The sequence below is a fragment of the Mustela putorius genome, unplaced genomic scaffold (assembly GCF_011764305.1).
Source record: "Mustela putorius furo isolate JIRA1106 unplaced genomic scaffold, ASM1176430v1.1 tig00000095_pilon_pilon_pilon, whole genome shotgun sequence".
Lineage (NCBI taxonomy): Eukaryota > Metazoa > Chordata > Mammalia > Carnivora > Mustelidae > Mustela > Mustela putorius.
The window spans coordinates 40,983,104-41,010,204 of record NW_025421280.1 but is presented as its reverse complement, the minus strand read 5'-3'; the positions used below and the strand labels follow the sequence as shown (position 1 = coordinate 41,010,204).

At 65.0% G+C, this 27,101-nt stretch overlaps 2 protein-coding genes across 3 annotated transcripts; both read left to right on the top strand.

The window, feature by feature from the left end:
- Positions 1-19,357: 19,357 nt before the first annotated feature.
- Positions 19,358-21,597, top strand: LOC101684702 (neutrophil elastase). Its single transcript, XM_004778114.3, has 5 exons — positions 19,358-19,469; positions 19,859-20,015; positions 20,258-20,399; positions 20,929-21,159; positions 21,319-21,597. The coding sequence occupies exons 1-5, from the start codon at positions 19,379-19,381 to the stop codon at positions 21,517-21,519; spliced, it is 822 nt and encodes a 273-aa protein (XP_004778171.1). The 5' UTR covers positions 19,358-19,378; the 3' UTR covers positions 21,520-21,597.
- A 1,330-nt stretch (positions 21,598-22,927) lies between these two features.
- CFD (complement factor D) lies at positions 22,928-26,030 on the top strand. 2 transcript variants are annotated; one of them, XM_045088157.1, is made up of 6 exons: positions 22,928-23,099; positions 24,142-24,221; positions 24,732-24,888; positions 24,974-25,118; positions 25,351-25,608; positions 25,815-26,030. In XM_045088157.1, exons 2-6 carry the CDS (start codon positions 24,164-24,166, stop codon positions 25,974-25,976), a joined length of 780 nt encoding a protein of 259 aa, XP_044944092.1. In that variant the 5' UTR covers positions 22,928-23,099; positions 24,142-24,163; the 3' UTR covers positions 25,977-26,030. The 2 variants fall into 2 exon arrangements, with proteins under 2 accessions (XP_044944092.1, XP_044944093.1); XM_045088158.1 differs by lacking the exon at positions 22,928-23,099 and adding an exon at positions 23,862-24,026.
- Positions 26,031-27,101: the final 1,071 nt, after the last annotated feature.

Genomic DNA, 27,101 nt, shown 5'->3' with positions numbered 1-27,101 from the left:
GGGCGGGGGCTGCGGCGCGGCGAGCACAAAGCGCGGCCCCTCCCCCGCGGGGGCGGAGGGGCGCGGCGCGCGCGAGGGCTGGGAGCGGAGGGGGCCGCGCCCGGCCCGAGACCCCGCGCCCGCGACGGCCTACGTGCGGCGCGAGGGGCGGGGGCTCTTTGTCTCGGCGCGTCGGGGGCGCCGCGCGCGTCCGTCGCCGGGCTGGTTCCCCGGGCGCGCGCCGGGCCCCCGCTTCCTGCGTCTGGGGACCTCGGGGGTCTCTGGGGTCTCGGGTCCCCGTAGGGACGGACTAGGGCCGGGGTCGGCGCTCCCCTCCCCTGCCGGGCCCCTCGCGTCGGCCTCGGGAGCCCCCTGGACGCTGGGCGCGGGGCGGGGTGTCTGGGTCCCGGGGTCCCCGGCTCTCCGTGTGTCTCGCGGGGTCTCCGCCTGTCTCTGCCCGCCCCACGCCCGGTCTCTGCCCCCTCCCCGGGGCCCGCCGCTCGCCGGGGCGCGTTTCCATGGCGAGGGCCCCGGGCGCCGGCGCAGTCTGGAGACTAGAGAGGCCCGGGGAGCTTGTCCGGGTCCCTACCGTGCCCCCCAACCCCGCCTTCGCGCGCCCCCCGGGGTCTGCCCTTTGCTCTGCGGGTCTGCAGGCCCCTCGCCAGGCTCCCAGCGGGCCGAGGCGCACGGCACGACGCCCCCGGGATGCGGGGCGGCAGGTACGGGTCTCGCGATGAATGCGGGGTGCGCACCAAGGCGGCGCTTGGGGCTGGCGGGCGCTTCCCCCTTCCCACGCACACCGTGTGGGGTAGGGACTGGCTGACCCTTCATCTTGCGAATGGGGCACCCGAGGCCCCAGGGAACTTAAATCACTGTCCGAGGTCGCCAGGCCTCAAACGGCAGGATTTTACCCGGTTCATTTATTCACAAACTCTTGAGCGCCCACTGTATACTGGACCCTGTAGAGTGTCTGGGGAGCCACTGAGACGTGGGCAGACCCTGACTAATCCTGAAGTTAAGCGCCTCGTGGGAACAGAGGGTGGGGGCTGCATTAATTGAGCGCCTACTGTTTGTCGCCTGTGGTCTATTTCTCTTCAGCCATTTAGACCCCATCCCTGTTGTGGCTTGGACCCTTCCGGCTTTGAAAGAGGCAGCTCCTTGGGCTTTCAAAGACCATGGTCTGTGTGGTGAAGACTGAGCTCCAGAGGGTTCAAATCCACCTCTCCGGGGCCTCAGTTTCCTCACCTGTAAGTGGGCGTGACGAGGGCTGCATCGGACTGGCTGGCCCACCTCCCCAAAACCTCGGGTGGGTGTTGGTTTCCTCTGCCAGCCAGGGGCAGAGCGAGGGCAGCGATTCGGAATCCCAGTGTCGAAAGGTGTCCACAAACAGCCCTCCAAAGGCAGGAGGAGAAGGGGGAATGGGGCTATCTCTCTTGGGTGCTTCCTGGGGGGCAGGAGCAGGAAGGGTTGTCCTGGGGCCCCCCCGACATCGCAGGGGTGGGTGGGAGAGGGTGAGGGGGGGATCTAAGGGTCCTGGGTGGAGGTCCTTCTTCCCATCGGATCCCCAGTGCTGGAGATGGGCAAAGCCTGGCTTGGGGGCACATCGCCCAGCTGGGGAGCCTGGACTTATGTCTGGGACACTAGGGACCCACAGGAGGGTTTAGCAGGAAAGAAGGGTTGTGCACAGGGCGTGCTGCTCAGAAACACACCCGTACTAACTCACTCACAGCAGCTCCTGGGGGATTGGTGCGCCGGGACCCTGAGGGCTCCCAGGTGGGGACGGACGGAGCTTTCTCCCACTGTGCTCTGGCCAGCCTGGTCCATGGGAGAGGAAAGGGTGGACGGGCAGGATCAGGAGGGGAGGAGGAAGCAGACTTGAGGGCCCTGGACGGAGGCAGAGGCCTGATGGGCAGAAAGGGACACTGCACCATGAGGCTTGGAGAGGACCTGGCCGAAGCCCCCACGACCACAGCATTCCACCCTGACACCCACTCCCCAAGCCGCCCGTGGGAGGGGAAAAGCACCCTGGAAGAGCCCCCCACAGCTCCAGACACTCTGGTGTCCCGGAGCCATGGGGGCCACCACCCTTCTCAAACCTCTCAGTCTCACCTTGGAAATAAACCCATTTTAAAAAATGAGCTGTTTGGGGGCGCCTGGGTGTCTAGGTCGGTTAAGCTTCTGCCTTCGGCTCAGATCAGGATCCCAGGGTCCCGGGATCAAGTTCCACGTCGTGCTCCCTGCTCCGCGGGAAGCCTGCTTCTCCCTCTCCCTCCGCCTCGTCCACCTGCCACTCCCCCTGCTTGCGCACACTCGCTCGCTCTCATAAATAAATAAAATCTCGGAAAAAAAGAAAATAAATTAAAAATTAGTTGTTGTAAGGGACACCTGGGTGGCTCAGTCAGTGAAGCATCAGCCTTGGGCTCAGGTCATGATCCCTGGGTCCCGGGATCGAGCCCCATATGGGGCTCCCTGCTCAGCAGGAGGCCTGCTTCTCCCTCCCCCTCCCCGTTTGTGTGCCCTCTCCTGCTGTGTCTCTCTGTCAAATAAATAAATAAAAGCTTTAAAAAAATGAGCTGTTTTAAACTGCCATGCAGTGGTTTTTTAATATCTTCACAGAGTTGTGTAAGCATCATCACAGTCGAATTCCAGAACATTCCATCACTCCAAACAGACCCCATCTCATCAGCTGTCAGTCCCCAGCCCCGGCCCCGCACGAGCCCCTCCCCTCGCACGGAGGAGCCTGGCCTGGACGTGCACTCACACCCCGCGAGGCCGCCTCTGTCTCGTTCCTTCCCTGCGTGTCGTGGGCTCGGGGTCCGTCCCCGGGGCCACACGCGGGGCGCCTGGCTCCTTGCCGCTCCCGCGTGTGACCGCACGTGTATCTGCTCACCGGCGTAGGGACATGTGGGGCCGTTCCCACCCTCTGGCGGCCGCCGGCGTCCATGCGCACCGGTCTGTCCGCGTCCCTGGCCCTAAACTGCTCCGGGGTGTGTCCTCCGCGGATCTTCCTGAGAGCGGCCAGACTGTCCCCCAGCAGTGTCTGTGGCCCCGGTCCCCCACGGCCTTCAGAGCCCCGTTCCAGGGTCTCTCCTTGGGGCCGTCCTGGGGGGGACAGGGCGGAGTCTAGTTGTGGCTCCGCCCAGCTGCGCCTGCTCCCCGGCGCCGGTTTCCAGCATCTTTTCGCCGCCCTTGGCCGTTTGCATCCTGGCTGTGGGCAGTGTCCACTCAGCTGCTTTGCGGGTCTCGAAACGGGACCATCTGTCTTTCTGTTGTAATCCTAAGACTTCCTAATTTTATTTTATTTTTATTCTTTGTAAGATTTTATTTATTCATTTGACAGACAGAGATCACAAGTAGGCAGAGAGGCAGGCAGAGACGGGGGAAGCAGGCTCCCTGCTGAGCAGAGAGCCCGATGCGGGGCTCGATCCCAGGACCCTGGGATCATGACCTGAGCCAAAGGCAGAGGCTTTAACCCACTGAGCCCCCCAGGCGCCCCCTAAGGCCTTCTTTATGTGCCCCAGCCTTGCTTCTCTTTCCCCGTCGGGGTCCTGCATCTCAGGCCTCCGGAGACCCTGCTGAGAGGTGTGGGAGGTGCGGCCGCTTCCGCAACCCCAGCTCGGGGGGGGGGGGGGGGGGGGGCTCCACGGGGGGCTCCACCCGCTTTGTAGGTGCACACACTGAGGGCGGGTGAGGACCCGCCCAAGTTCCCGGATAGAAACTACCCCTGAAGAGCTGGTCACAGGAGGCCAGGTGGCCTGGCATTCCACGTGCGCAACACGGCCAAACCAGGCTCATCCCAGGACAGGAAGCGCGGGGGCCGGGCGGGCCCGCTAAGAGTCAGGAGGCTTCTTTCTGAGGTGTTGGGATGTTTAACACGGTGGAACTGTAGGAAGGGCCTAAGGGCGCCCGCATGGCACACTTGACCGGGTGCCTCACGTCCTGCCTGCAGAAACGGTGACAAAGGCAGAAGAAGGTGAAGCGTACAGCCCAGGGCCAGCGGGAGCCCGTCCCGGGCCAGCTGCCCCCACGGCCCGGTGGCTGGGGTTGGGTCCGCCCGCACTCAGGCTGGGGAGACAGAAGCCTACGAGGGCATTTCCACGGGCGCTCCCAATGCCGCTACCACGGTGGGCGTCCGTTTCCCACGCGTCGTGCGCCAGGTCTCCGCAACAGTGACTGCATCGGGGGAAACTGAGGCACGGGGCAGGCCTGTTGGAGCAGTCCACGCCCGCCCTGGGAGCAGCTGGTGGTGGAGGCCTAGGACGAGACCCTGTTTTCCCGCTGGCAGAGGCTGACCGCACGTCTGGGGAAGGGCGTGTGCCTGGGTATGGGGGCCACCAACTGCCCCCGCCCCGCCGCCCCAGCCCACCCATCAGGCCGGCATGCAGACTCCTGGCTCTGCTGGCTGGCCTTTGGCAACCTCTGGGGCCGGCCAGTGCCCACCCCCAGCCAGACATCTCGTCTGTGCTGGGGGTCCAGCTTCAGGATGGGAGGCCCAAGTGGGGGGACCAAAAGGTCCCAGCCCCCGCGCCCCTGGACTCAGAGAGGGAAAGCAACACAGCCCCAGCCACACAGCCAGACCTGCCCAAAGGGTCCTGGACCTGGTGGGGAGGGGAGGCCAGGGTCTCCCCAGGGACAGGGCTGAGACTGAGGTGCACCCCCCACCCCCACCAGGACCCCCAGCGGCGAGGGCCTCACTTCTGCAGGCGGCGGGGGAGGCTGGATCCCGGCTCATTTCCTGGCTCTGGGGCTGCGGTCAGCGGTGATGGGAGGAGGGAGATGGGGGGCTCCGGAGACCAGAAGGGTCTCTGTCTCCTCATCTGGACACAGAAGGGGATCCAGCCACCGGTCCCGGGGGCGCTGTGGAAGGCCGGTGTCCACCAGGAGCAGCAGCAGAGGCCGTGCCGCCCGCAGAATCCGGAGGACCTGTTCGTGCAGGTGGGGACAGGGCTGACGTGGGGGTGCTAAGGGAGAGAGGAGCCCGTTGGGGGACCCAGCGGGCCAGCTTTCCGCTGCTGGAGCCCTGTTCCTGATGTCTGCAGGGTGCCAGGCGCAGTCACAGTGAATTCTTCTGTGGGCCCTGCTTCACAAAGCGTCTCGGGGCAGGCACACCAGTGGAGCCAACCTGCGTCCCCCCAACGGAACCGGAGACGTCCCACGTCCCCACATTGTTACTGACACCGGCTGCTACGACTGTGACATTTTGTACCTGGCTGCAGGGTCGGCATCTCCTGGGCAGGCCCTGCCCTTGGGTGCTGGTGGGCTGGGGGCGGGCTACGCCCAGCCCCCTGCTCCCGGCTCGTGGGTCCAAGGCCGTGGTCCACAGCAGAGCTAACCCACGTGATCTGTGCAGACCGCTGGCCTTGAGGGGTGGAGGCCTGACTTGCCAGACGATAAGGGCAACCTGCTTCTGGAACCCCTGCCCAGGGTGCCGGCGAGTCCGGACGGTCATGCCAACTGGCACATGACAGCCCGCCCGGCCTCTGCACCCCCGCGCGCCGCCCCCGTCCCTCGAGAAAGGTGACCTTCGGGGCCTCTGTCCCCCTCGTCCCAGGTCGCCCATTTCCCAGATAAAGAGCCCTCCCCTTTACCACCATGACTTGGCTCCGGAATACTGATTGTCCAGACGTGAGTTGGAACCAGATCTCTGTCCCGGAATAGACCCGTGATTCTCCTTCTGAGGGGAGGAGCCCCATGGCCAGGATCCCGTGGCACAGGATCCCATGGCACAGGACGACCCAAGCTGGGATTGGAACCCGGGTCTGTCTACAGACTGAAGCTCACATTGCTGCTGCTCTGGCCCCCCAGGAGGCTGTCTCCTGACTTGGTTTCCCCGTCTGCGGGACTGTGATGCCAGCCTCCGCGGGAGCCTGGTGCTGGTAACCCTGTCCTGCAGGCCGCCCAGGGTCCTCCAGGCCACCACGACCCCTTCAGACCAGTATCAGCCCAATACTGGTGGGCTGACATCCTCGCACACCGTCTGCCAGGCCGTGCCCAGATCGGGGGACTCCTTGCCCAGGAAGAGAGCTACTCCGGGATGAGGCCCCCGGGTCGAGCGTTGAATGGGAATCAGATGTCTCAAACATTCGAGCGTTTTAATAGCGTGATAAATGGTGTTTATTAAACTCGTGTCGAGTGCTCTGGGATCGCTGGGGGCCATGGGGAACAGCACAGGCCACAGCCGGTCCCCTTTGGAGCACCAAGGCCCCCTGGGTTGGAGGAGTTAGACGTGGACCAGGGTAGGGCTGTGCACCTGCAGCCGGGGACTGTGGGTTTGTGTCCCAGCCGGCATACCAAACTAAAGAGACACACAAGACAGAGGCGCACACGGGACATCATGCTTGTCTTGGGGGGCAGGGCGCCCGACCCAGCCTTGGGGCATCAGGGAATTCCTGGAGGCGTCTGGGACCCAAACTATAAGTAGGAGTTAATCAGGAAAAGGCGAGGGTAAGCATGTAGAGACAAAGGCCCGCATGTGCAAAGATCCTGGGGTCGGAACAAGATTTGCAGGAAGAAGGCTCAAGTTGTCAGAGCAGCTGCCGGGCCGGGATTCTGGGGTAAGAGTAGAGTAAGGAGCTGGGCCCGGGCCTGGGAGATGGGGGCGCTCTCCTCGCCTGGAAGGGCCTGGAGGCCTCATGACCCCCCTTTCCCGGGGGCCTTGTGGCAGGAGCCTGCAGGTCTTCACAGGAGCAGCAGTCTTCCCAGACTGGGACTCTGTTCTCCACTCCCAGGTGGGAGCAGACAAGCCTGGGGGAGGGGCCGTGAGCTCTCCGGAGCCCAGCCCAGCCCCTCACCGTGGTGCCGCCTTCCGGCTTCGGCTTCGTGGTGCACCTGGCGCCAGCCACTCCCTGCCCTTGCCCCCAGGCTGCAGCCTTACTAAGGAATCCCATTCCCTCCGGACTGCCGCTCTGCTGGGCTGGCGCCCCTGCCCTCACCCTAGCAGAGGGAGGGGCCACCAAGGCTCTGAGAGGCTGGGGGGCTCCGTTCGGGAAGCATCAGGCTCTTGGTTTCGGCTCAGGTCATGATCTCAGGTCCAGGGTTCAAGCCCTGCGTGGGGCTCTCTGCTCAGCGGGGAGCCTGCAAGTCCCTCTCCCCGCTCCCGTGCTCTCTCTCAAAAACGGGAAAAAAGGCAAGTTAAACAATACACATTCAGTGTACGTGACTAGACATGTACAAACATACACACGCGTACTTAATAACACGCAGCAGACGGGCACGAGGAGTCCCACGGTCAGGGCGCGGACGTCAGACCAGGAGCAGGGGAAGGCGCAGGGCAGGTGCAGCCGGCTCAGCTGAGGCCCCGAGAGGCTCTGGAGCCGGTGGGGACCCCTTCGCCTCACTGGGGTCGGAGAGACATGAGCAAACCTCCCCGAGACCCTGTCTTTCGGCGAGAGGCTGCGCAGAGAGCTGCCCCCTGACGGCAGCAGTGTGGGTGCCTGGGCGGGTGGGGACCGGGAGCCTGGGTCTCATCCCGCACACAGTCCCGTGTCCCCAGCAGGAGACCACGGAGCGCAGCCACCAAGGGAACATGGCACAGGCGTGGAGAAGGCCTGGGCTCCTGGGGCCACCGGCCCGTGGGGTCTCCGTGGGACAGTGGCGGTGGGGGTGGGCGGTTGGAGAGACACCTGTCGGGGCCGGCTGGTGCACCCAGAGGCGGGGAACGCGAGGCTTAGCCGGGCAGGACGCGAGGATTTCCAGTCTTTCCGGCAGAGACTTTCATTCTTTCTTTTTCTTAAGATTTATTTATTTGTCTTTGAGAGTGTGTGTGTGAGCAGGGGGAGGGAGAATCTCCCACAGATGCCCCACCTACTGGAACCCGGGACCCTGAGCTTTCGGCCCTGACTGAGAGCATGACCTGAGCCAAAACCGAGGGTCTGTGGCTCAGCTGCCCGAGCCCCCAGCCGCCCCTCCCGCGGGCACTTCCTCCGCGTGCTATGGACGACTGACCCCTCGGAGGGTCCAGGTGGAGTTAAAAATGCGGTACTGAGTTAGAGAGCAGCAATGCACGGTGGGGTGGGGGGCACCAGGAGGGACACGCCGTGGGCGGCGCTCTGAGCCTCACCGAGCGCCAGCACCGCTGACCCCGCGACGCTGGAGGTCACTTGGGGTCTGCAGCAAGCAAAGACCTCCAGCCCCAGGGCCCACAGGGAGACAGCACAGCTCAGACCTCTCCCGGCCACTGGTGGGGCTTCGGGGACTACCTTCTCCACCATGAAGGTGGGGACAGGGGCTCTTGGGGGCCAGCTCCCTGCCTGGAGTGGTCCCTCAGCCTCCTGCCCTGAACCCGGGTGCCCCAGTGCTGCCCTGCACCCCAGAAGCCCCCCGGTGCTCAGCCAGACTGACTGGCCACCAAGGTACTTGAGTTGGTGTTACCCCATCTTACAGATTGGGAGGCTGAGGCCTAGAGGGAAGCGCCTGTGGCTCAGGACCTAAAGAGATCACTGCCTACTCATCGTTCAGAGGGGGAAACTGAGGCCTGAGGGGGCCGGGAGCCCTAACTCAGACCTAAGAAAGGAGTATTTTTCTCTTTGAAGGAGAAGAGGAGAGAGAGACGGACACACTGTAGGTGGAGCCTCCACACTCTCCCTGGCCGTGGCGGACCCGCACGAGGTCGGGCGGCCCCCGGCCGTTGCAGCGGGAGCCGGCCGAGGCCCCGGCCTCCAGCCCCCCACTTCCCTCCTCACCAGCCCGAGCCCCTGGAGGACGCCCCCCAGGCAGGCTTCCCAGCCCCTTCCCAAGCTTCCGCCTCCAGGCAGCCCCTCTGCCTGCCCTCAGCTGCCTGCCCCGCAGGCCTCATGTGACCCCCAGCTGCAGCAGAGCCCCCGGAGCGGGGGTCAGGCTCCCCCTCCATTTTTTTTTTTTTTGGTTAAACTTTTATTTAAATCCACATTCAGTACAATCCATCTATTTAATGGTTCAATGGCCATTTGGTACCTTCACAAAGTTGTGTGACCATCACTTCTGATTCCAGAACATTCCATCAGCCCCAAAAGAAGCCCCGCCCCCATCAGCTGTCACCCCCACCCCTCCTCCACCCCTCCCCCAGCCCCCAGACCCCACAGCCCCCTTCCCGTCGGTGGAGGAGCCCGGTCTGGGCGTGTCACACGCGTGGACTCACACCCGTGCCCTTCTGTGTCTGGTTCCCTCCCTGCGCGTCGTGGGCTCGGGGTCCGTCCCCGGGGCCACACGTGGGGGCCTCGCTCCTGCTGGTGGCCCGGGGACGCTGCAGCACGTGGGGACTGCGTGGTGTGTCCGCTCACGGGCGGTGGGTACCGGGGCTGTCCGCCTGTGGCCAGTCACGCTGCCGCGAACACGCGTGTGGGTGGGTCACGGTTCGCTTCTTCACCTCTGCTGGGGAGGACTTCCGGGGTCACACGGGAACCCCCTTTGATCTTTTGGGGAGATGGCCTGCCTGGCGGTTCCAGCATCCAGAGGAAGCCCATGCGGTGCGCAGGGGCTGCCGGCTGCTGCCCGGGGAGGATCCATCGTCCCGCCCGTGGCTGGTGGGTGAGAGCCGCTCCGTGGAGCCTGGGGAAGTTTCCGTGGTTCCCGTTACACATAGGCCAGGGGGAGAGACGGGCTGTGAAGCAGGCAAGAGGGTCTGCACTTGGGGCAAGGCGGCCCCACGCCGCGGCCACCTGTGGCACCTTCCAGGCCCCGCTGTGGTCAGGGCCACGCTGCCCTCGGGACAAACATGGGCCTTCCGTGGCCGCTGCCCCCGCGCTCCCGCCCTCCACCGCCCTTTTCTTCCGACGGGTTCCCTGCACCGTCGGGCCTCCGAGCTGGGGCGTCTTCGTGCCCGGGAAGGCATGACTGACCGAAGCCCCCGGCCCCACGGCCGTCTCTCCAGCTGGGACACGTGCGCCATCTGCTTCCTGCAAAGGTCCGTGAAACCCGTGCCTGCAGCAAGATTTCCCCAAACAAAGTAGCGACGACAACCAGTGTCGGTTCTCTTGGCCAAACACTCAGGCCTTTGTTGGTGGGAGCAGGTAGGACTCGGTTTCCCCAGCCCCACACCACCCCCGCCTCACTCCCCTGAGTCAGGGACCCCTGCTCAGGCCCGCTTCGCAGGCAGACAAACTGAGGCCCCAAGAGAATGCCCCGTCCCTTCGGGTTTCAGGTTCCCCTTGGTGCCGGCGGGACGAGAGGCCTCGTCCAAGGGGTGGGGGGGCCAGGCAGATCGGGGCCCCCAGCTCAGAAGGATGTGGCACACCCTGCAGGGGGCTCCTCTAGGGTCGCCGGGGCCACGGGACCCGGGGCAGGCTGGCACTGACCCCGCACGGCGGGCAGGTGCCCAGCGTCCTCTCGCAGCTGCTGCCCCCGCTGTGCTGAGGGTTCCCTCCCGGCCAGGAGCCAGCGCGGCCCCTCGGAGAGCGCACGCTCCACGCAGACTTTCTGTCTGCCCTGCCCTCAATTTGGTGCCCTCCGTGTGTGCACGCCTTCCGTCCGAGGAAACCAGGCAGCGGGGGACACGGCTTCACCCCCAACAAGGTGTCCTGGGCTGTGAGACCCTGAGCCTCGGTCCCCCCACCTGCCAGCCCGGGTCGGGACATCGCCGGCCCCCGAGAGCGGGTGGGGGCCCGAGGCCGGAGAGGCCGGACGGAGCAGGCCGCAGCCAGGTCCGGCGTGAAGGGGCCCAGAGTTGCTCTCCACGTGCTCCAGAAGGTGCCGTAGGGCCGCCAGGCGCTGGCTCAGGACGCAGGACCCCGGGTGGCGGGGACACTTGGCACCTGCTGCTTTTCGGGACGCTCGGTCGAGCCACCTGTGTGGGGAATTTTCGTCTGAGACTCGTTTTAAAGGCCCAACACCGCAGTCGGGGGGTGGTGGTCGCAGTTTCCCTGGAGACACACGCCCACAGAAGCCCGCCGAGGGGCTGCTCCCCATACGGACCCCGGCCTGCGTGTCGGCGTACCTGGCTGGGGGGACAGGCACAGGCAGGGGTGGAGTGGGAGAGAGAGCTCCTCTGCTGGAGAAGACCAGGCCTGTCTGGTGGGGCGGGGTCCCGGCCCTGGGGCTCGGTGTCTGCAGACCCGGGAGGGGCCCCACAATGTTAAAAAACAGTGTTTTGGGACGCCTGGGTGGCTCAGTTGGTTAAGCAGCTGCCTTCGGCCCGGGTCATGATCCCAGCGTCCTGGGATCGAGTCCCACATCGGGCTCCTTGCTCCGCAGGGAGCCTGCTTCTCCCTCTGACTCTGCCTGCCACTCTGTCTGCCTGTGCTCGCTCTCACTCTCTCTCTCTCACAAATAAATAAATAAAATCTTTAAAAAAAAAACCACAGTGTTTTAATTGAGGTAAAATTGGCAGAACATAAAATTCGCCATTTTATTTATTTATTTATTTTCAATTTTATTTTTTTGACAGAGAGAGAGATCACAAGCAGGCAGAGAGGCAGAGAGAGAGAGGAGGAAGCAGGCTCCCCGCTGAGCAGAGAGCCCGATGCGGGGCTCGATCCCAGGACCCCAGGATCATGACCTGAGCCGAAGGCAGAGGCTTAACCCACGGAGCCACCCAGGCGCCCCCAAATTCACCATTTTAAAGTTACAACCCAGTGGTCAGCCTTCACCTCTGTCTACTTCCAGATCGTTCCATCTCCCCAACGGCAACCCCGTCCCCATGAGCTGTCACCCCACACCCCTCCCACAGCCCCCGGCCCCCACGAGCCCCCTTCCGGTCCGGGGAGGAGCCTGGTCTGGGGTGTCGCACGCGTGGACTCACACCCTACATGGCCGCCTGTGTCTGGTTCCCTCCCTGCATGCTGTGGGCTCGGGGTCTGTCCTCGGGGTGGCAGGTGGGGGCCTTGCTCCTGTCCACAGCTGGGGGACGCTCCCGTGCGTGGGGACCACACGTGTGTCTGTTCGTCTGTCAGCTAACGGCTGACAAGCTCCTCTGTGTGTTTGGAAACTGAAGCCCCACGGGGCAGGGCTGAGAACGCCGGCCGAACGTTCTCATGGCCCCACTCAGCAGCTGGGGAGACTGACGCTCAGGAGGCCATGTGTCCGCCCCAGGACCCCAGAGCCCAGCAGAACCCGAGTCCAGGCGGCAGGTGTGTGTCTGCTCCCAGAAGAGCCTGGGAATGAGGAGGGGCTGAGCTGGGTAGGGTGGTGACAGGGACAGGGTGCCTTCCCGCGCTTACCTCACCCTCGCTGTGGGCCGAGCACCTTCCAAACGTCACCGCCCTGAGGACGGTGCTACCGCTGTCCCCACGTCACCAGTGGGGAGGTGGAGGCCCGGGCAGCTCTGCCCAGCTGGCGCCGGGGGGGGGGGTCGCTGGGCGCCCCACAGCCCTCCGGTTTCCGCAGGTGAACGTGGGCCCCCACGCAGGCAAAGGTGGACGCCCCGGGGTGTGTGGACACAGGGGCTGGCCCGATGGAAGGCATGGCCCGTCCAGAGGGCAGAAGCCAGTCGATGTCTGTGGGGGGACAGACAGAAGGGACGCAGCCCTGGCTGAGGGTGTGCCAATGCGGGAGTGGACCTCTCGGAGCCACCGGGCAGGGCTCCAGGTCAGCACCGTCCGCAGCGGCCTCGGAGGCGGTGCCCGAGGAGCCCCAGCGTCACCCGTGGGACTCCCGCCAAGAACGCAGGAGCGCTGCCCACCGCCAACCGCACACTCGGGCCCCTGCCGACCCGTGAGTTCCCTGCAAACATCGCCAAGGGACGGGAGAGGCCACAGCGCCGTCCCGGAGCGGAGGAGACAGGGACACCGGCCGATGCAGGAGGCCACCATCCTGCAGTCCCGGCTGTGCCGGGGGAAGTCGGCGGCACACACCTCGGGCAGCTTCTGACTTCCGCAAGCATGACGTCCTCCCAAGATGAAGAGTTAAAAGTGTTTCTTTCTTTGTCCCCAGGTTTGGTGAGCTCCTCTCTCTACATTTCTGCGGGTTTAAATCTCCCACTTAGCAATAAATGCACAAACATTTCCTCTTAGGGGCACCTGGGCGGCTCAGGTCGTGATCTCAGGGTCCTGGGATCGAGCCCGGCGTCAGGCTCCCTGCTCTGCGGGGATCCTGCGTCTCCCTCTCCCTCTGCCTGTGCTCCCTGCCTGTGCTCTCGCTGTCAAAGAAAGAAAGAGAGAGAGAGAGAGAAAGAAAATCTTAAAAATATATATCTCCTTTCCACCTGGACGTCTCCTTGCAGACGTGGACAGAGGGTCGTTCTCTGTGGGGGCTCCGGGGCTGGGCTGGGGCCGAGCCACATCGCTGACCCCAGCCCCTCGGTACCAGAAGCTCCAGGGCAGCAGTCACAGACGTCCCCGGACACTGCCCCGTGTCCCCTGGGACACAGTCACGCCCCTGCGTCCTCCCTGGGGCGCAGTTCTAAACTCCCGCGCTCCCCGTGGTCCCAGTGGTGCAGGGTGGAAGTGAGGGGGGCAGGCGGGGGGACCCCGGCGCCCCAGCCCCACCACGGCCATGACCCTCACACCCGTCCTGCTGGCCATGGGTCGGGCCGCGTGACCCTCTGTCTGCCTGGGCCCTGCTGATTCTGGGGGAATGTGCCCTCCAGCCAGTCCATCTAGGGCCCTCATGGCAGAAGTGGGGACGCGACGCAGGACCAGGGCAGGCTCCAGCTACTGCTGTGATGAACGCCCGAGGGGAGGGAAGAGGAGGGAATGGGGCATCTCTGGGCCGTTTGGCCGATTGGGCGTCTGTAAAACGGGCAGAACCTCGCGGAGTTCCTGGGAAGGAAAGGTGAGCGGTGAGCTTCCCGCTTCCGCAGGTGCCGGTGCGGGGGGCGGGGGCGGGCACAGCCGTGGGTGCGGGCGTGGGTGCGGGGGAGGTGGCGCGTGGGGGGCGCACAGCGCAGAGGCCGGGGTGGGGGGAGCGGCATGCGGGCAGGCCATGGGACACCCATTTTCCAGATGGGGAGATGGAGGCTCCAAGAGGTCCTGGGCCTGGATGAGGTCACACAGTGGCTTTGCCCTCTCCCAGTCTGGGGGCTCCCTGGGCCCCAGTGGTGGCAGAGACCACGCATGGGCCAGAAGCTGAGCCCCACTCGCAGCCCTACGTGGCGGGCATCCGTTCAAGCTCTGTGCTGCCCACTGTCCACTCCCGCAGTCCTGTGAGCCTGGCCCTGCCCTGGGGTCTGCGGGGGAGGCAGCCCTTCCCTGGGGTTTTGGGGGGGGCCAGTCCTGCCCTGAGGTCCAGGAGGGGAGCTGGCCCTGCCCCAGGCCACCCCCTCCTTCCCTCTGCCCAACCCTCTTGTGCCAAACTAGATGAAGCCTTTCCGCTGCTCTGCAGCCTGAGCTGGGCCCCTGGTGTCAGGACAAGGCCCAGGAGGGGTGAGCTCAAGCCACGTGTCCTGACCCCAGGCCCAGCACCCGTCATAGCTCAGGGGCAAGAGCGCAGACCAGGTGGTCAGGCCCTCCCAGGCAGCTCTGGAGAGTCAGTCACCGAGGGGGCTGTGCTCTGGGTGTCTCGGGGCACGGGAACCAGTGAACGAGGGGCCAGAAGACAGGCACCTGGGTTCCTTAGCAGCTCCGTCCTGGTGGGTGTGGCGCCTGGGCCCACCCCCGCTGACCCCGAGTCCACCTGCCGAAGTCCGCTTTGCTCACCTGTTTGAAGTCAGCGGCGATGCACAGCGTTGGGTGGGTGGGCGGGGCCAGCAGGCCTGCAGGACCCCATCACTCATCCCACAGTATGCATTTATGGAGTGCCTACTGTTTACAAAGCCCCGTGCAGATGCTGGGACACGGCCGGATGTGCAACTGGCTTGGCAGCAACAGAGTCATCCGGCAGCCCCACAGTCACCCTTTGGGGGCTCCTGCCTCCCAGCCTGGCCCTGGCCACCCCCAGCCTTGCAGCCAGCCTTACCCTTCTTGGTGTAACTTAACCCCTCCCCGCTTTCCCGCTCACCTCCACTCTACCTTCAGTCCTCCTCTCCTGGGCCTGGGCCTCCCACCCTGAAAATGGGCTCCTGGGGGCAGAGGCAGGATCCCCAGGGCCTGGTATAGGACCAAGAATTCAGCTGGCACCCAGTGTTTTGTGAGTGAACTCATCAACCAACGTGACCAATGTTACAAGGCAGAGGCCCCTGGAGTCGGAGAAAACAGCCCTGGCAGGGTTTAGAGGATCGGCAGGGCAGGCTCCCCGGAGGAGGTAACTTCCAGGTGGAGCCGGAGGGTGAGTGAGAGGCGCCAGGTGGAGGGGACGGTGTGGGCCAAGTGCTGGAAGAGGCCGTTCGGCGTAGGCAGGACGTGCATGGATGCGGGGGGAGGTTGTGGGGCCGGCCGACCGCGCTCTGCCCCAGCCGGACTTCCCCGCCCCCAGCAGGCCCGGCTGGTGCCCCCAGGTTTCCCAGACGCCCCTCACTGTCGCTCGCTGCAGCTCCGGCATCGGCCCTGAACGTGCGTGTCCCCAGCACCTGGCGGCCTGGCCACGTGGCCAGAGGGGCTCCCGGGGGGGCCTGGGTGCCCCGGAACAGAAGGGACCCTAGGGACGGCCCGGGGGACGGACGGTGGCCGGGCACTCAGAGCAGCTGCGGGCCGCAGTGGGTGTCCCCACCTGGACCTGGACGCAGTGGGGGGCTTCCGTGGGGTGATGTGCGGGCCGGCCTCGCCCCCACAAGGCAGGGTGGGCTGAGTGAATGCAGCAGCCTTCGTGGGCCTGGGGGCTTTCTCCCCTTGGGTAGTGTGGGTTAGGGTCATTTCGGTGTTGTTCAGGGAGCCACAGCCCGAATCCAGGGGCCGCGTATGCAGTAGGCGCTGCTCTCTGCTGGCCTTATCTCCCTCCTCGTCCGCACCTCCAAAGAGAAATCCGGACTCTAAACATTTACCCCTAGATGGCACCCCAGCCTCTCACACCGTGGCCATCTCGGCCCAGCCCAGGTGGCCCACCCACCTGTCCCCACCCTTCCTGGAGGACTCAGCAGCCTCTTGGTCTGCAGCCACATCCTTCAGACTGTGGCCCCCTCTGTGGTCTGGGACGGTACCACCCCCCAGCGCTCCGGCCGCCCCCCCCCCCGCCCCGTGGATGGGGCCCATGCGGGGTTGGAGGGCGGCCTGTGAGGCCGCCGACCCTTCCCGCAGGGGCCCCAAGCCAGGGGGCGACCACAGCCCTGAGTTGGGGAACTGTGTGCAGAGTTTGAGCAGGAGGCTGCTTCCTCCCTCCCCCGCCCCCGGATGGCCCTTACCGCGCGGCAGGGTTCTCGGGAGGCCCGCACCCCTCGGCCACGTCAGCAAAGCAAAAGTGGAAACTCCTTCCCAGGCTTCTGCCTGTCCTTTCTTAGTGCTGAGAGTGGCTGAGGACGACCTGTCCCCGAGCCCCAAACTCAGGATGGGGGGTTGGGGCAAAGGCCTGGAGGGCTCAGGTCAGGGTGGGTCTCACTTCCCGGACCCACACGGACTCGGGTTTTAACCCAGCCCTGCAGGGTGACCCTGGTTAAGTCGCTACCCGTCTCTCAGGTTCCTTGTCTAGAAAATGGAGTCACCCAGCCATTTCCAGAACTGTCCAGGGAGGCCGTCAGGGACCAGCTCTGTTCCCCCAGCTCCCAGCACAGGGATCATTAGGGAGGCTTCCTGGAGGAGGTGGCCATGCCTGAGCTGACTGCCGCTGCATGGAGAGGAACGGAGGGGCCGCGGGCAGGGGCACAGCAGGTGTGAAGGCTCCGCCTCAGGACCAGCGAGGCCTGCGTGTGGATGGGATGGGCGAGGCCGAGAGGAGAGGTCAGGGGGCGGCGGGGTCCCGGAAATGGACTGGGCTGGGCCTACAGGAGAGGTCGGAGGCTGGGAAGAGGCCAGGGGCATTGGCCAGGAGGGGGCGGGTGGTCGCGGCGAGGAGGCCGTCAAGTCTCAGAGAGGGGCCTCAGGGACTGGGAAGGCGGAGCCTCACGGACTGGGAAGGCGGGGCCACACGGACTGGGGAGGCGGGGCCTCACGGACTGGGAAGGCGGGGGCACACGGACTGGGGAGGCGGGGCCTCACGGACTGGGAAGGGGGGGCCTCACGGACTGGGAAGGCGGGGCCTCACGGACTGGGAAGGCGGGGCCTCACGGACTGGGAAGGCGGGGCCTCACGGACGGGGGAGGCGGGGCCACACGGACTGGGAAGGCGGGGCCTCACGGACTGGGAAGGCGGGGCCTCACGGACTGGGGAGGCGGGGCTTCCCCTCTGGATCGACTCTGCTGCCACCTGGCGGCAGCGTGCACCTCGGCGCCCCCTCCCCCCGCCCCCCAGCCCCCACGCCCGCCCTCTTCACAGCTCTTGCCTCGCGGCTGACCGCGGCGGGGCAGGAGCCCCACGCTCACAGCAGCCTGCCCGCACCGACGTCGTGGCCCGATCCTGGGAAATGTTTGCGGATGAGCGCGCGAGGATGTCAGGAATTCCCCGAATCCCCCAGGAGCGAGGCAGGGAAGTGGTTTCCCTAAAAAGCCCAGAGGGACCTTTAGTGCCCAGAGAAGGGGGTCAGGGAGGCTTGCTGGAGGGAATGGAGCCCACTGATGGGATCGGAGAGCCCAGAGCGCCGGCGGCCCCCGCCACCCCGCTTTCCCGTGGGCTCATGCCTGTGACGCTGGCTCCGGGACGTGGGCTCACAGCTCAGACCCCAGGAGCGGAGGACCGGGGCATCAGGGCAATTTGCTAGAGGTGGACTGGGCTTGTGGAGACTCAGCGACTCACAAAACCCCAGAGCGGGGGCCTCTGGGAGTGAGGGTCCCCCAGCGGCCAGGGTGTGCGCCCGGGGGGGCCACCCCCACACTCAAATCACTTTCTTATTGTGGCCTAACTCAGACCGCCTAATGTGCACGTAGCCCGCGGGCGCCAGGCCTGTTCCCCGGCATGTGCCGCAGAGTCACTCTGCTGACTGGTCACTCTGGTCCGGAATTAGAGCCTCCCCAAGGCGGCCCCACCTGCCCTCCTAAGGGAGGTTAATGGTTAACAACCCTCGAGGACAGCACTTTCTTATCTCAGGACTTCAGAAACCTCCGTTCCTTTCATCCTTGCGCACGCCAGGAGACAGAGCCTGGTGCAAGCTGTCGTCCTCCTGACGGGGACACTGAGGCACAGAGCGCTAGAGCCGGTGGCCTGGACCCGTGCAGTAGGCAAGCGGCCACATGAGGGTATGAACCCAAAGTCAGCACACCTGACCACCATGACACAGATAAACATGGTATACAGATGGTGCTCAACAGATGCAGCGTTGGTGAAATCTGCCGTCCCTGCAGAGCCACTTCCTCCAAAGACAGGGCTGCCTCCCCTCCCCCCATCCCCAGACTGGAAAGGGGTGCTTACTAAGTGCTCTATGGTCACTTGAACAAAGCAGGTTGGGGGGACCCTGCCAGGAGGGGAGGGGGCAGGCCTTGTCACTGTGCATCAGACCAAGGGGGGGGACAAAGAGTAGGCATGGAGCACCTGCTGTATGCCGGACTCGGGGACAGCAGGGCGGGTGTCCTCACCCCTGCAGAGTATGGGATTCGCTGTCTGCGGCCATGTGGGACAAAGGGGACCCTGACCATGGCCCCAGCTCTGGGCAGCCCTGCCCCCCCCAGCCTGCGGGAGGATCCGTTGCTCCTTCCCCCAAACCTTGCCTGAGCCGGGAGAACGTTGCTTCTTGCGACAGTGGCCCGCAGGCTGTTGGAGCTGGAGCATCCTGGGGGAGGCGGGAAGTGGACCAGGGGTCATGGGGGTGGGGGCTGGGCCCTGGGGACCCCGGCTCTGTTGTTCCTCTGAGTTCCTCTGCTGCTCCAGGCAGGAGCACCCCAGCCTGCAGGCTGGGGCTGGGATCCAGGGCCGCTGGCCGGCCGTGCTGGGGTGGGGAGGGGGTTCTGCGGCGCTCAGGGAGTTGGGGACCAGGGGCTGCTTCCCAGAATTTCTGGCCCCACTGAGAGTGAGCTCTGCCTGAGCTATAGCCGTAGAGGCTGGAGGGCCCGGCCCTGATCAGGAGGGGCTGCAGACCCTACCCTGCTGTGAACTGTGGGGCCTGGGGCCGGCCCCAGATCTCTTGGGGGTCACTGGATGGGAACTCATGGGGGAGGCCCTCGCTCTGCCTCGTCTCCGATGGGGGCCCAGCAGCCTTGCCGCCCCTGTGGAATGTCAGGACCTTGCATGGTGCCCTGGGTAAACTGAGGCACATGCGGGGCCCCAGCCAAGGACTTTTGGGCCCAGGGTGCCAGATTTAGGAAACACACAGGACACCTAGTTCTACGTGAATGTCAGGCGAACAGGGACTAACTACAGACAAGTGTGTCCTGTGCAATATTTGGGAGCTAATTATACTAAAAACAATGTTTATCCGACCCTCGCTGAGACCCCGCTGGGCCCCTCGACACTCTCCCACCCGCCTCTTCCCGTCGTCACTCACCTCCCAGGGTCGGGGAGAGGAAGTGGGGACACCTGGCCCCACGGTGGGGCCCCTGTAACGGCCTCCAGGCGTGGGGCTATAAGAGGCATGGGTGGGCACGGGAGGGGGGCAGATGCGCCAGAGCCCCGGCCCCGCCATGACCCCAAGCCACAGCTCCTCCAGCCCTACCCTTGTCCCCCTGCTGCTGGCCGCGCTGCTGGGCGGTGAGTGGGGCCACGGGTCTGTCTGTCCATCCCTCCCCACCTGCCCAGACCCTCAGGGCCCTCACCCTTGTCGGGAGGTAGCAGCGGGACAAGGGGGCCCGTCGGCACAGGAGGACGCCGGCTCTGAGTGCTGAGGCCGCCCAGGGAGCCCGGAGCCAGGCTGAACCAGAGGTCGCACCCTGAGGACTCCGAAGCCGTGGGGTCTCAGTCCAGCTGTGCCGGGTTGAGGTGTGGGAGGTGGCAGGTCCCCTCTGCCCTTTGGGCCTCAGTTCCCTCACGGGGGCCGCAGGCCCATGAGGAGCCCCCGCCCTGCTGTCCCGTCGGAGGACACCCGCTCCGCAGGGCCCCTCCATGGGCCTCACCGCTCCACCCCCTCCCGGTGTCCTCAGGCCCAGCCCTGGCCTCGGAGATCGTGGGGGGCCGCGCGGCCCGGCCCCACGCATGGCCCTTCATGGTGTCCCTACAGCGGCGTGGAGGCCACTTCTGCGGGGCTACCCTCATCGCCCCCAACTTCGTCATGTCGGCTGCCCACTGCGTGGACGGTCTGTGAGTGCCCCCGTCCCGCCTTCCCTCCTTGGAGCCCCGTTCCCGCATCTGTGTGCGGGGAGAGAGCGAGACTGGGCGCCTGCGGTCCCCCCAGGGGTCTGCCCTGAGCCTGCCCCGCGCCCGCCCGCGCCCCATGAGCGCCCCTTCCCCCCCACCGGGCTCAGAGGGGGCACATCTGTGCTCTCGGGGCTCCCCACCACCGGGGCCACCTCCAGTCACCTCCTGTCTCTCCCTTGCTTGAGGAACTTCCGGTCGGTGGTGGTGGTCCTGGGGGCTCATGACCTGGGGCAGCGAGAGCCCACGACGCAATCCTTCGCCATCCGGCGGGTCTTCGAAAGCGGCTTCGACCCGCAGAGGCTGCTGAATGACATCGTGATCCTCCAGGTGGGAAGCCGGTTGGGGGGGGACGCCCAGGGCAGGACTCCTGGGGAGGGGGCTGGAGACTGCGGCTGGGGCCCCGGCTCTAAGTGGGTACGTCACCTCGTTGTGCCTCAGTCCCCACCTCTGTAACAGGGTGAAACAAACGCCACCCGGCAGGGCCGTTGAGAAATCAGATGAGATCCTAGGGGGAGCTCTGAGCCGTTGCCGATCCACAAACTCATTTTATGGGACCAAGCACACGGACCGCTCCTGTCTGTGAAATGGGGCAAAATTCCCCACATTCAGCTGGCGGGAGATTTAAGGAGGAAACCCTCTTTTCCCTAGTCCTTACAAGTTAGGATTCTTGTCTGAGAATGTTCTGGAATGCTGTGTTTTATTGAGTACCTACCGTTTACTGCATTCAAGACGTCCAGAGATGCTCTGAGCCACTGTGGTCGCTCCCACTGTAGAGATGGGGAAACTGAGGCCCGGGGAGGGGAGGGCCACGCCTCCCCCCTCCGGGGAAGCTCTGACATGCCATCCGGCCCTGCAGCTCAACGGGTCGGCCACCATCAACAGGAACGTGCGGTTGGCCAGGCTGCCTGCCCAGAATCAAGGCGTGGGCAGTGGGGTCCCGTGCCTGGCCATAGGCTGGGGCCAGCTGGGCACGGCCCGGCCACTGGCCAGGGTCCTGCAGGAGCTCAATGTGACCGTGGTGACCGCACTCTGTCGCCGTACCAACGTGTGCACGCTGGTGCCCCGCCGGCAGGCTGGCATCTGCTTTGTGCGTACCACCAGCCCCTCCCCTGCATCCCCACCCCGCTCCTGCCCCCAGAAACCCAGCCCCCCAACACCCCCCACTCCTGTCCGTCTCTGTGGGAGGGCTCCGGCCGGGCTGACCCGAGCCCCAGACGCCGGCCCCCAGCCCTGTCTGTCTCCGCAGGGGGACTCCGGCGGGCCCCTGGTTTGCAACGGGCTCGTCCAGGGCATCGACTCCTTCATCCGCGGGGGCTGCGGCTCCGGGATCTACCCAGACGCCTTTGCTCCCGTCGCCCAGTTTGCAGACTGGATAAACTCCATCATCCGCCGCCGGGACGACCGGCCACCCGTCCACCCACGGGACCCGGCCGGCAGGACCATCTAGAAGGGCTGCCCCAGGCCGGGCCTGGCCCGCATGCCCCCTTTGCACCACACACAATAAAAACCCTGTTTTGTACGAACACGTCCGGTGTTGGTGGCTGCGTCGCTGGGTCTAGCTGGGTCTCTAGCATCTGGGAAATCTCACAAGTGTGCTGTCACCAACGAGCGGCAAACCCAGGGCCTCAGGGTAGGAAGCCCCTTCCCCACCCTCCACAGAAGGAGCCCAGTTGCCATTTCGGTTCCCAGGCTCAGCCAGTGGAATTGGTGCTGCGGGGGGTGACGGTGCCCGGCGGGAGCTCCCTGAGGGTCGCGGGGTGCAGGACCTGCCCATGCCCTCTCTCTGGCCCTTAAAGCAGGTCCTACTCACGCCCCCCGTTTCACAGATGAAGGGCTGGGGGTCCACACAGGTGCGAGGCTGCGCCGCCCAGGAGCCTAGGTTTGAGTCCCAGCTCTGTGACTTTGGGCAACTGGCTCTCTTTCCCTGAGGCTCAGTTTCCCTGCAGGAAGGAGGGAGGTAAGTGGTCCAGGCCCCAGACTGGCCTCAGCCCTTCCCATCCCTCGGACCTCCACTCCTGCTGGGGGTCACCAGCCTGGGCTCTCCTTCTTCTGGGCTTTGGTGCTCCCTCCGCCCGCCCGGGGCTGTTGCCAGCAGCTCCCCTCACAACACCTCCTCCCAGTCCTGTCTGCTACGGTGTCTGTCCTCCAATTTGCTCCTCCACCGGAACACTGGGGTACAGCCTAGCGGTCTGTCCGTGCCAGCACAGCATGGGGTGTCTATCCTCTACCTGTAAGGGCCTACCTAGCCAGAGCGAGCCTTTTCATACCTACCTACTTATTTAAGAGACCGAGCACAGGCAGGGGAGGGGGAGCAGCAGGCAGAGGGAGAAGCGGGGAGCCCAATGTGAGGCTGGATCCCTGGACCAACCCAGGGCTCATGACCTGAGCCAAAGACGGATGCTTAACCGACTGGACCACCCAGGGGTAGCTTCCAACGCCACACTAGTGCTCTCTGCTCGCCAGCACAGCATCTGGGGGCATTCAAGGTTATTTATTGAACTGTCTTGTCCTGCTGAGTCATTCCCAAATTTTGTCGCAATTCGCAACTCTTACATAATCTGGACTCCATACCCTAACGGACTTTTGTTCAGAGTTTCTGATTTTAATAAGTAAACATGTTAAGAACTAACAAATCACACTGGTTGTATTTTTTTCTATTCTTCTGTGTATGAAACAGTCCACTGGGAAGAGGAAAGCAGCAGCCGTGTCCACTGCAGTCCACCCCACCCTCGTGGTCCCAGCACTGGCCCCGCCATAGGTTCACAAGACATTGATCCGTCATCCCCACCTTATAAAGGGCCACGTAACCCACCTTGTGCTCATCAGAGCCTGCTGTGCCTTGCTCACAGTGATTGGTTTGGGAGGGGACATGCAATCAAAGCTCAGTGAACCAGACAGACACAGCCTTGAGAAGCTGGTTGGAATGAAGGGGAATTCTGGGAAAGGGCCCACTGAGCCACTGGGCTGAGTCTGCGGCCCATGGGCCCACAACAGGAGAGCCTGGTGAGGAGAAAAGCCACCAAAGAGGTGAGAAGAAACCAGAAACATAGAAACCTGATATTATTCAGGTACCTGGATCAAGCCTAACCTGAAGGTAGACCCTGAAATTTCCATTTAAATTTCCTTGAAGACTCCATCGAGTTCAATTTGATTGTTCTGTTTCTTTTTCTTAAATTTTTTAAAAAAATTTATTCGTCAGAAAGAGAGAATGTACAAGCTGGGGGAAGGGGTGGAGGGAGACGGAGAAGCAGGCTCTCTGTGTGGGGCTGGGTCCCAGGACCTCGGGATCATGAGCTGAGCCGAAGGCAGACGCTTCACCCACTGAGTCACCCTGGCGCCCCATGTTCTTTTAGTTCTTCAAAAAGATTGTTATTTATTTATTTGAAAGAGAGAGAGATCACGAGCAGGGGGAGAGGCAGAGGGAGAAGCAGACTCCCTGCTGAGCAAGAGCCCAATGTGGGGCTCGATCCCAGGACCCCGGGATCCTGACCTGAGCCAAAGGCAGCCACTTCATTGCCCCTTAACTTGGTTTTTCCATCACTCGTATCCAGTAGGCTTCCCAGCTGCCCCTACGCGCCGCCTTTCTAATACTCGAGTTGCTGGGGTATCAGGCCCAGAACCACCAGGGACAAAGCCATCAAATGACCTCTCCGCCCCCACCCAACCTCCTCTCCCAGCTGGAGAGGAAGAGAAAGAAGGGAGGGACAGAAGGAGGAAGTTGGTTGTTCACAGCTGCGGCGTCCAGCTGCTGTTGGGAAACTTTGGGGCTGTGAGGGCACCCTGAAGAGCCGGGGCTAGTGGGCGGGGGACTGGGGGCAGGAGAGGCTGGAGGGTGGGTCCATCCTGCTCTGCTCTCCCCCGTCCAGAGGGTCTCCTGCCGCCTGCCTGCGTACTCTTGGGCTGGAGCACTGAGGGAGCTTATCCCCACCGCGGGGCAGGCAGGAAGCAGGCCAGGTGGGAAGCAGGCCAGGCAGGTGCCGCTGTCCCCAGCTGGGCGGCTGCCCACCCAACAGGCGGCTAGGCGGAAGCACCGCCCCCAGCCACAGTCCTACAAGTGCCCCCTCCGCAGGCTCCAGCCACACAGCAGCAGCATGGCAGGCCACGGGATGTGCCTGGTGACTCTGGTCCTTCTGGGAGCCGCTGTCTGTGGTGAGTGGACCTGGATGAGGGGACAGCAGGAGCCACCAGTCTGGAGGGCAGTCAGGCAGACAGCACCACCCCCCACTGGCTCCACTAGGTGGACAGGAAAGGGGACAGAGTGCCCGTGAACGGAAGGCTCTCAAGTCCAGGAACTTTCAGAACTTGGACTGTAAGACGCCCCCATCGAGAGGATCCATGGCTTCACGGGGCTGCAGGGGACAGGACTGGGGGCCAGCAAAGCTGAGGCCGGCAGGACCGCAGCCCCCCTCAGCTCACATCTGCCTTGAGGCTGTTAGGCGCAGTGCGCAGGCCCGGGATTTGCCCCCAGCCCACCATTCCCTATCATTATGTCCGCCCGCCGTGGCCCTGGTCCCCAGCGCAGTTCGCAGCTCTGGTGGGCAGAATCCCAGGCGTGGGCTGCAGCGGGGCCGGGGGTGGGGGCGTGGGGGGTTGGAGGGAGGTGTGCGGGCTCCGTGCGGGTCAGCCCTGGAGGGCTCAGGCCCACCTGCCCACCCCCAGCGGCGCAGCCTCGCGGGCGGATCCTGGGCGGCAGCGAGGCCGCGTCCCACGCGCGGCCCTACATGGCATCGGTGCAGGTGAACGGCAGGCACTTATGCGGCGGCTTCCTGGTGTCTGAGCAGTGGGTCCTGAGCGCGGCACACTGCCTGGAGGAGGCGTGAGTGGCCGGAGGCGGCGCAAAGAGCGCGGGAGGGGGTCTGGGCGGGGTGGGGACGTGGCTCTGAGGCGGACCCCACTCCCAGGGCCGACGGGAAGGTGCAGGTGGTCCTGGGCGCGCACTCCCTGTCGCAGCCGGAGCCCTCCAAGCGCCGGTACGACGTGCTCCGCGCAGTGCCCCACCCAGGCAGCCGGCCCGACACCATCGACCACGACCTCCTGCTGCTGAAGGTCAGCCGGGTCCAGCCGCACGCACCCCGGCCCGCCTCCCCCGACCCCCGTCCCCCCAGGCCAGCCGCACCCCCTCCTGCGGGACCGCCCGCCTCCCCCGACCCCCGTCCCGGCCCGCCTCCCCCGACCCCCGTCCCCCGTGCCCCCAGGCCAGCCGCAGCCCCTCCTGCGGGACGGCCCCCGCCCGCGCGCCCGCGCCCGCCCCGACGCTCGCTTCCGCCCCGTCCCGCAGCTGACACAGAAGGCCCAGCTGGGCCCCGCCGTGCAGCCCCTGCCTTGGCAGCGCGAGGACCGCGACGTGGAGGCCGGCACGCTTTGCGACGTGGCCGGCTGGGGTGTGGTCAGCTACGCGGGCCGCCGGCCGGACCGCCTGCAGTACCTGCCCCTGCGGGTGATGGCCCGCGCCACCTGCAACCGGCGCACGTACCACGACGGCACCATCACCGAGCGCATGATGTGTGGGGAGAGCAACCGCCGCGACACCTGCGCGGTGCGCCGGGGGCGGGGCCACGAGGGGGCGGGGCGGGGCCACGAGGGGGCGCGGCGTGCGGCGAGGTGGGCCCGGGGGCGGGGCTTGTGGTCTCTGCCCCCGGGGACGGGGCTGGACCGAGGTCCGGACAGGTGCGGAGGACAGGAAGGGCGGGGACCGGGGGCCTGGGGGTGCGCGGACGCAGCGCTCACGGCCCGCCCCCACAGGGCGACTCCGGGGGCCCGCTGGTGTGCGGCGGCGTGGCCGAAGCCGTGGTCACTTCGGGCTCGCGCGTGTGCGGCAACCGCAAGAAGCCCGGCATCTACACGCGCTTGGCGAGCTACACGGACTGGATCGACCGCGTGCTGGCCGAGGGTGCGGCCGCCTGAGGGGTCCCGGGGGGCGGCGGTCCCGGGGGCCAGCAATAAAGTCCTGTCCTGCAAGCACCCGCCTGCGCTGAGCACGTGCCGCCGGCTGCGGGGGGGAGGGGGCCCGGGGCCCGAGGGCGGCGAGGGCGGCGCTTGACACTTCGACCGCAGCCGGGCGCCCCGACTCTTCCACGCGCGATCGGGAGGGGCTCACGTCCCAGGTGCCCCTTCCCCTCCCACGGATGTCCGGCCTTCCCAAGCGGGCGGGAGGGCCACCGTGCGCGACGCCCTGCTCGGGGCTGAGCCTTAGGCTCGCAGACCCTCTGAAGTCAGTCGTGTTCTTACGACCCATGTCCTACATGCAGACACTGAGGCTCGAAGGCTTCGCGACTCTCGCGACTCTCCTGGGGTCCCGGGAGGCTTCCAGGCAAAGCCCAGATTCAGCCGAACCCCTGCACATGCGTTCAGGGTCATCTCCAGCGGCTCCCAGGGTGACAGAATGAGTTAGGTGAATGGGCGTCCTAGAGCAGCCACACTGACTGGCACCCTGGGCCTCAGTTTACCCTTCTGGGCCACGACAGGGAGGTCAGAGGGCAGAACCCACACCCGGAGGCACTTCACTTTCTCCCACCCGGATGAGGAGCCGTGGAGACCCAGCCCCTGCTGGCCCAGGTGTCAAGCTTGGTCCACCAAAGGGGTTCACGACTTCCCTTTTGTTGAAAAGGAGATGGAGGGTCTGAGAGGTGAAGTCAGGGGCCCCACTGGGGGTTGGGGAACGGGGGCTGGAACCTGTGGCCAAGTTTCACTTTCCTGCCATAGAGCGTCCACCTTGGGAGTCATACGCTCTGTATGAAATAGGCACTTAGTGAGCACCTAATGTGTACTCAGTCCTGGGCTGGGCACTGGGGGCAGACACCTGCTCACAGAAATTGAGTCCCACAGCCCTTCTGAGAGCCAAGGGGAGGCTCATGGCTTCCTGCCAAATTTAACAAACTGTAGGGAAAAAGTGCGGGTCATTCCAACACAGGAGACTCATCCATTCAGCGGGTATTTCCTGAATGAGACAGTCCAGGTTGGGGGTGGGGCTTACCAGACTTGGCAAATAGAAACACAGTATGTCCAGGTAAATGGCGATTTCAGAAAAAC

Coding starts and splice junctions, on each gene's coding strand:
- CFD (XM_045088157.1), top strand. CDS start 24,164: ATGGCAGGCCACGGGATGTGCCTGGTGACTCTGGTCCTTCTGGGAGCC. Junction 24,222..24,731: donor TCTGGGAGCCGCTGTCTGTG/GTGAGTGGACCT, acceptor GCCCACCCCCAG/CGGCGCAGCCTCGCGGGCGG. Junction 24,889..24,973: donor GCACACTGCCTGGAGGAGGC/GTGAGTGGCCGG, acceptor CCCCACTCCCAG/GGCCGACGGGAAGGTGCAGG.
- LOC101684702 (XM_004778114.3), top strand. CDS start 19,379: ATGCGCCAGAGCCCCGGCCCCGCCATGACCCCAAGCCACAGCTCCTCC. Junction 19,470..19,858: donor GCTGGCCGCGCTGCTGGGCG/GTGAGTGGGGCC, acceptor CGGTGTCCTCAG/GCCCAGCCCTGGCCTCGGAG. Junction 20,400..20,928: donor ATGACATCGTGATCCTCCAG/GTGGGAAGCCGG, acceptor CCGGCCCTGCAG/CTCAACGGGTCGGCCACCAT.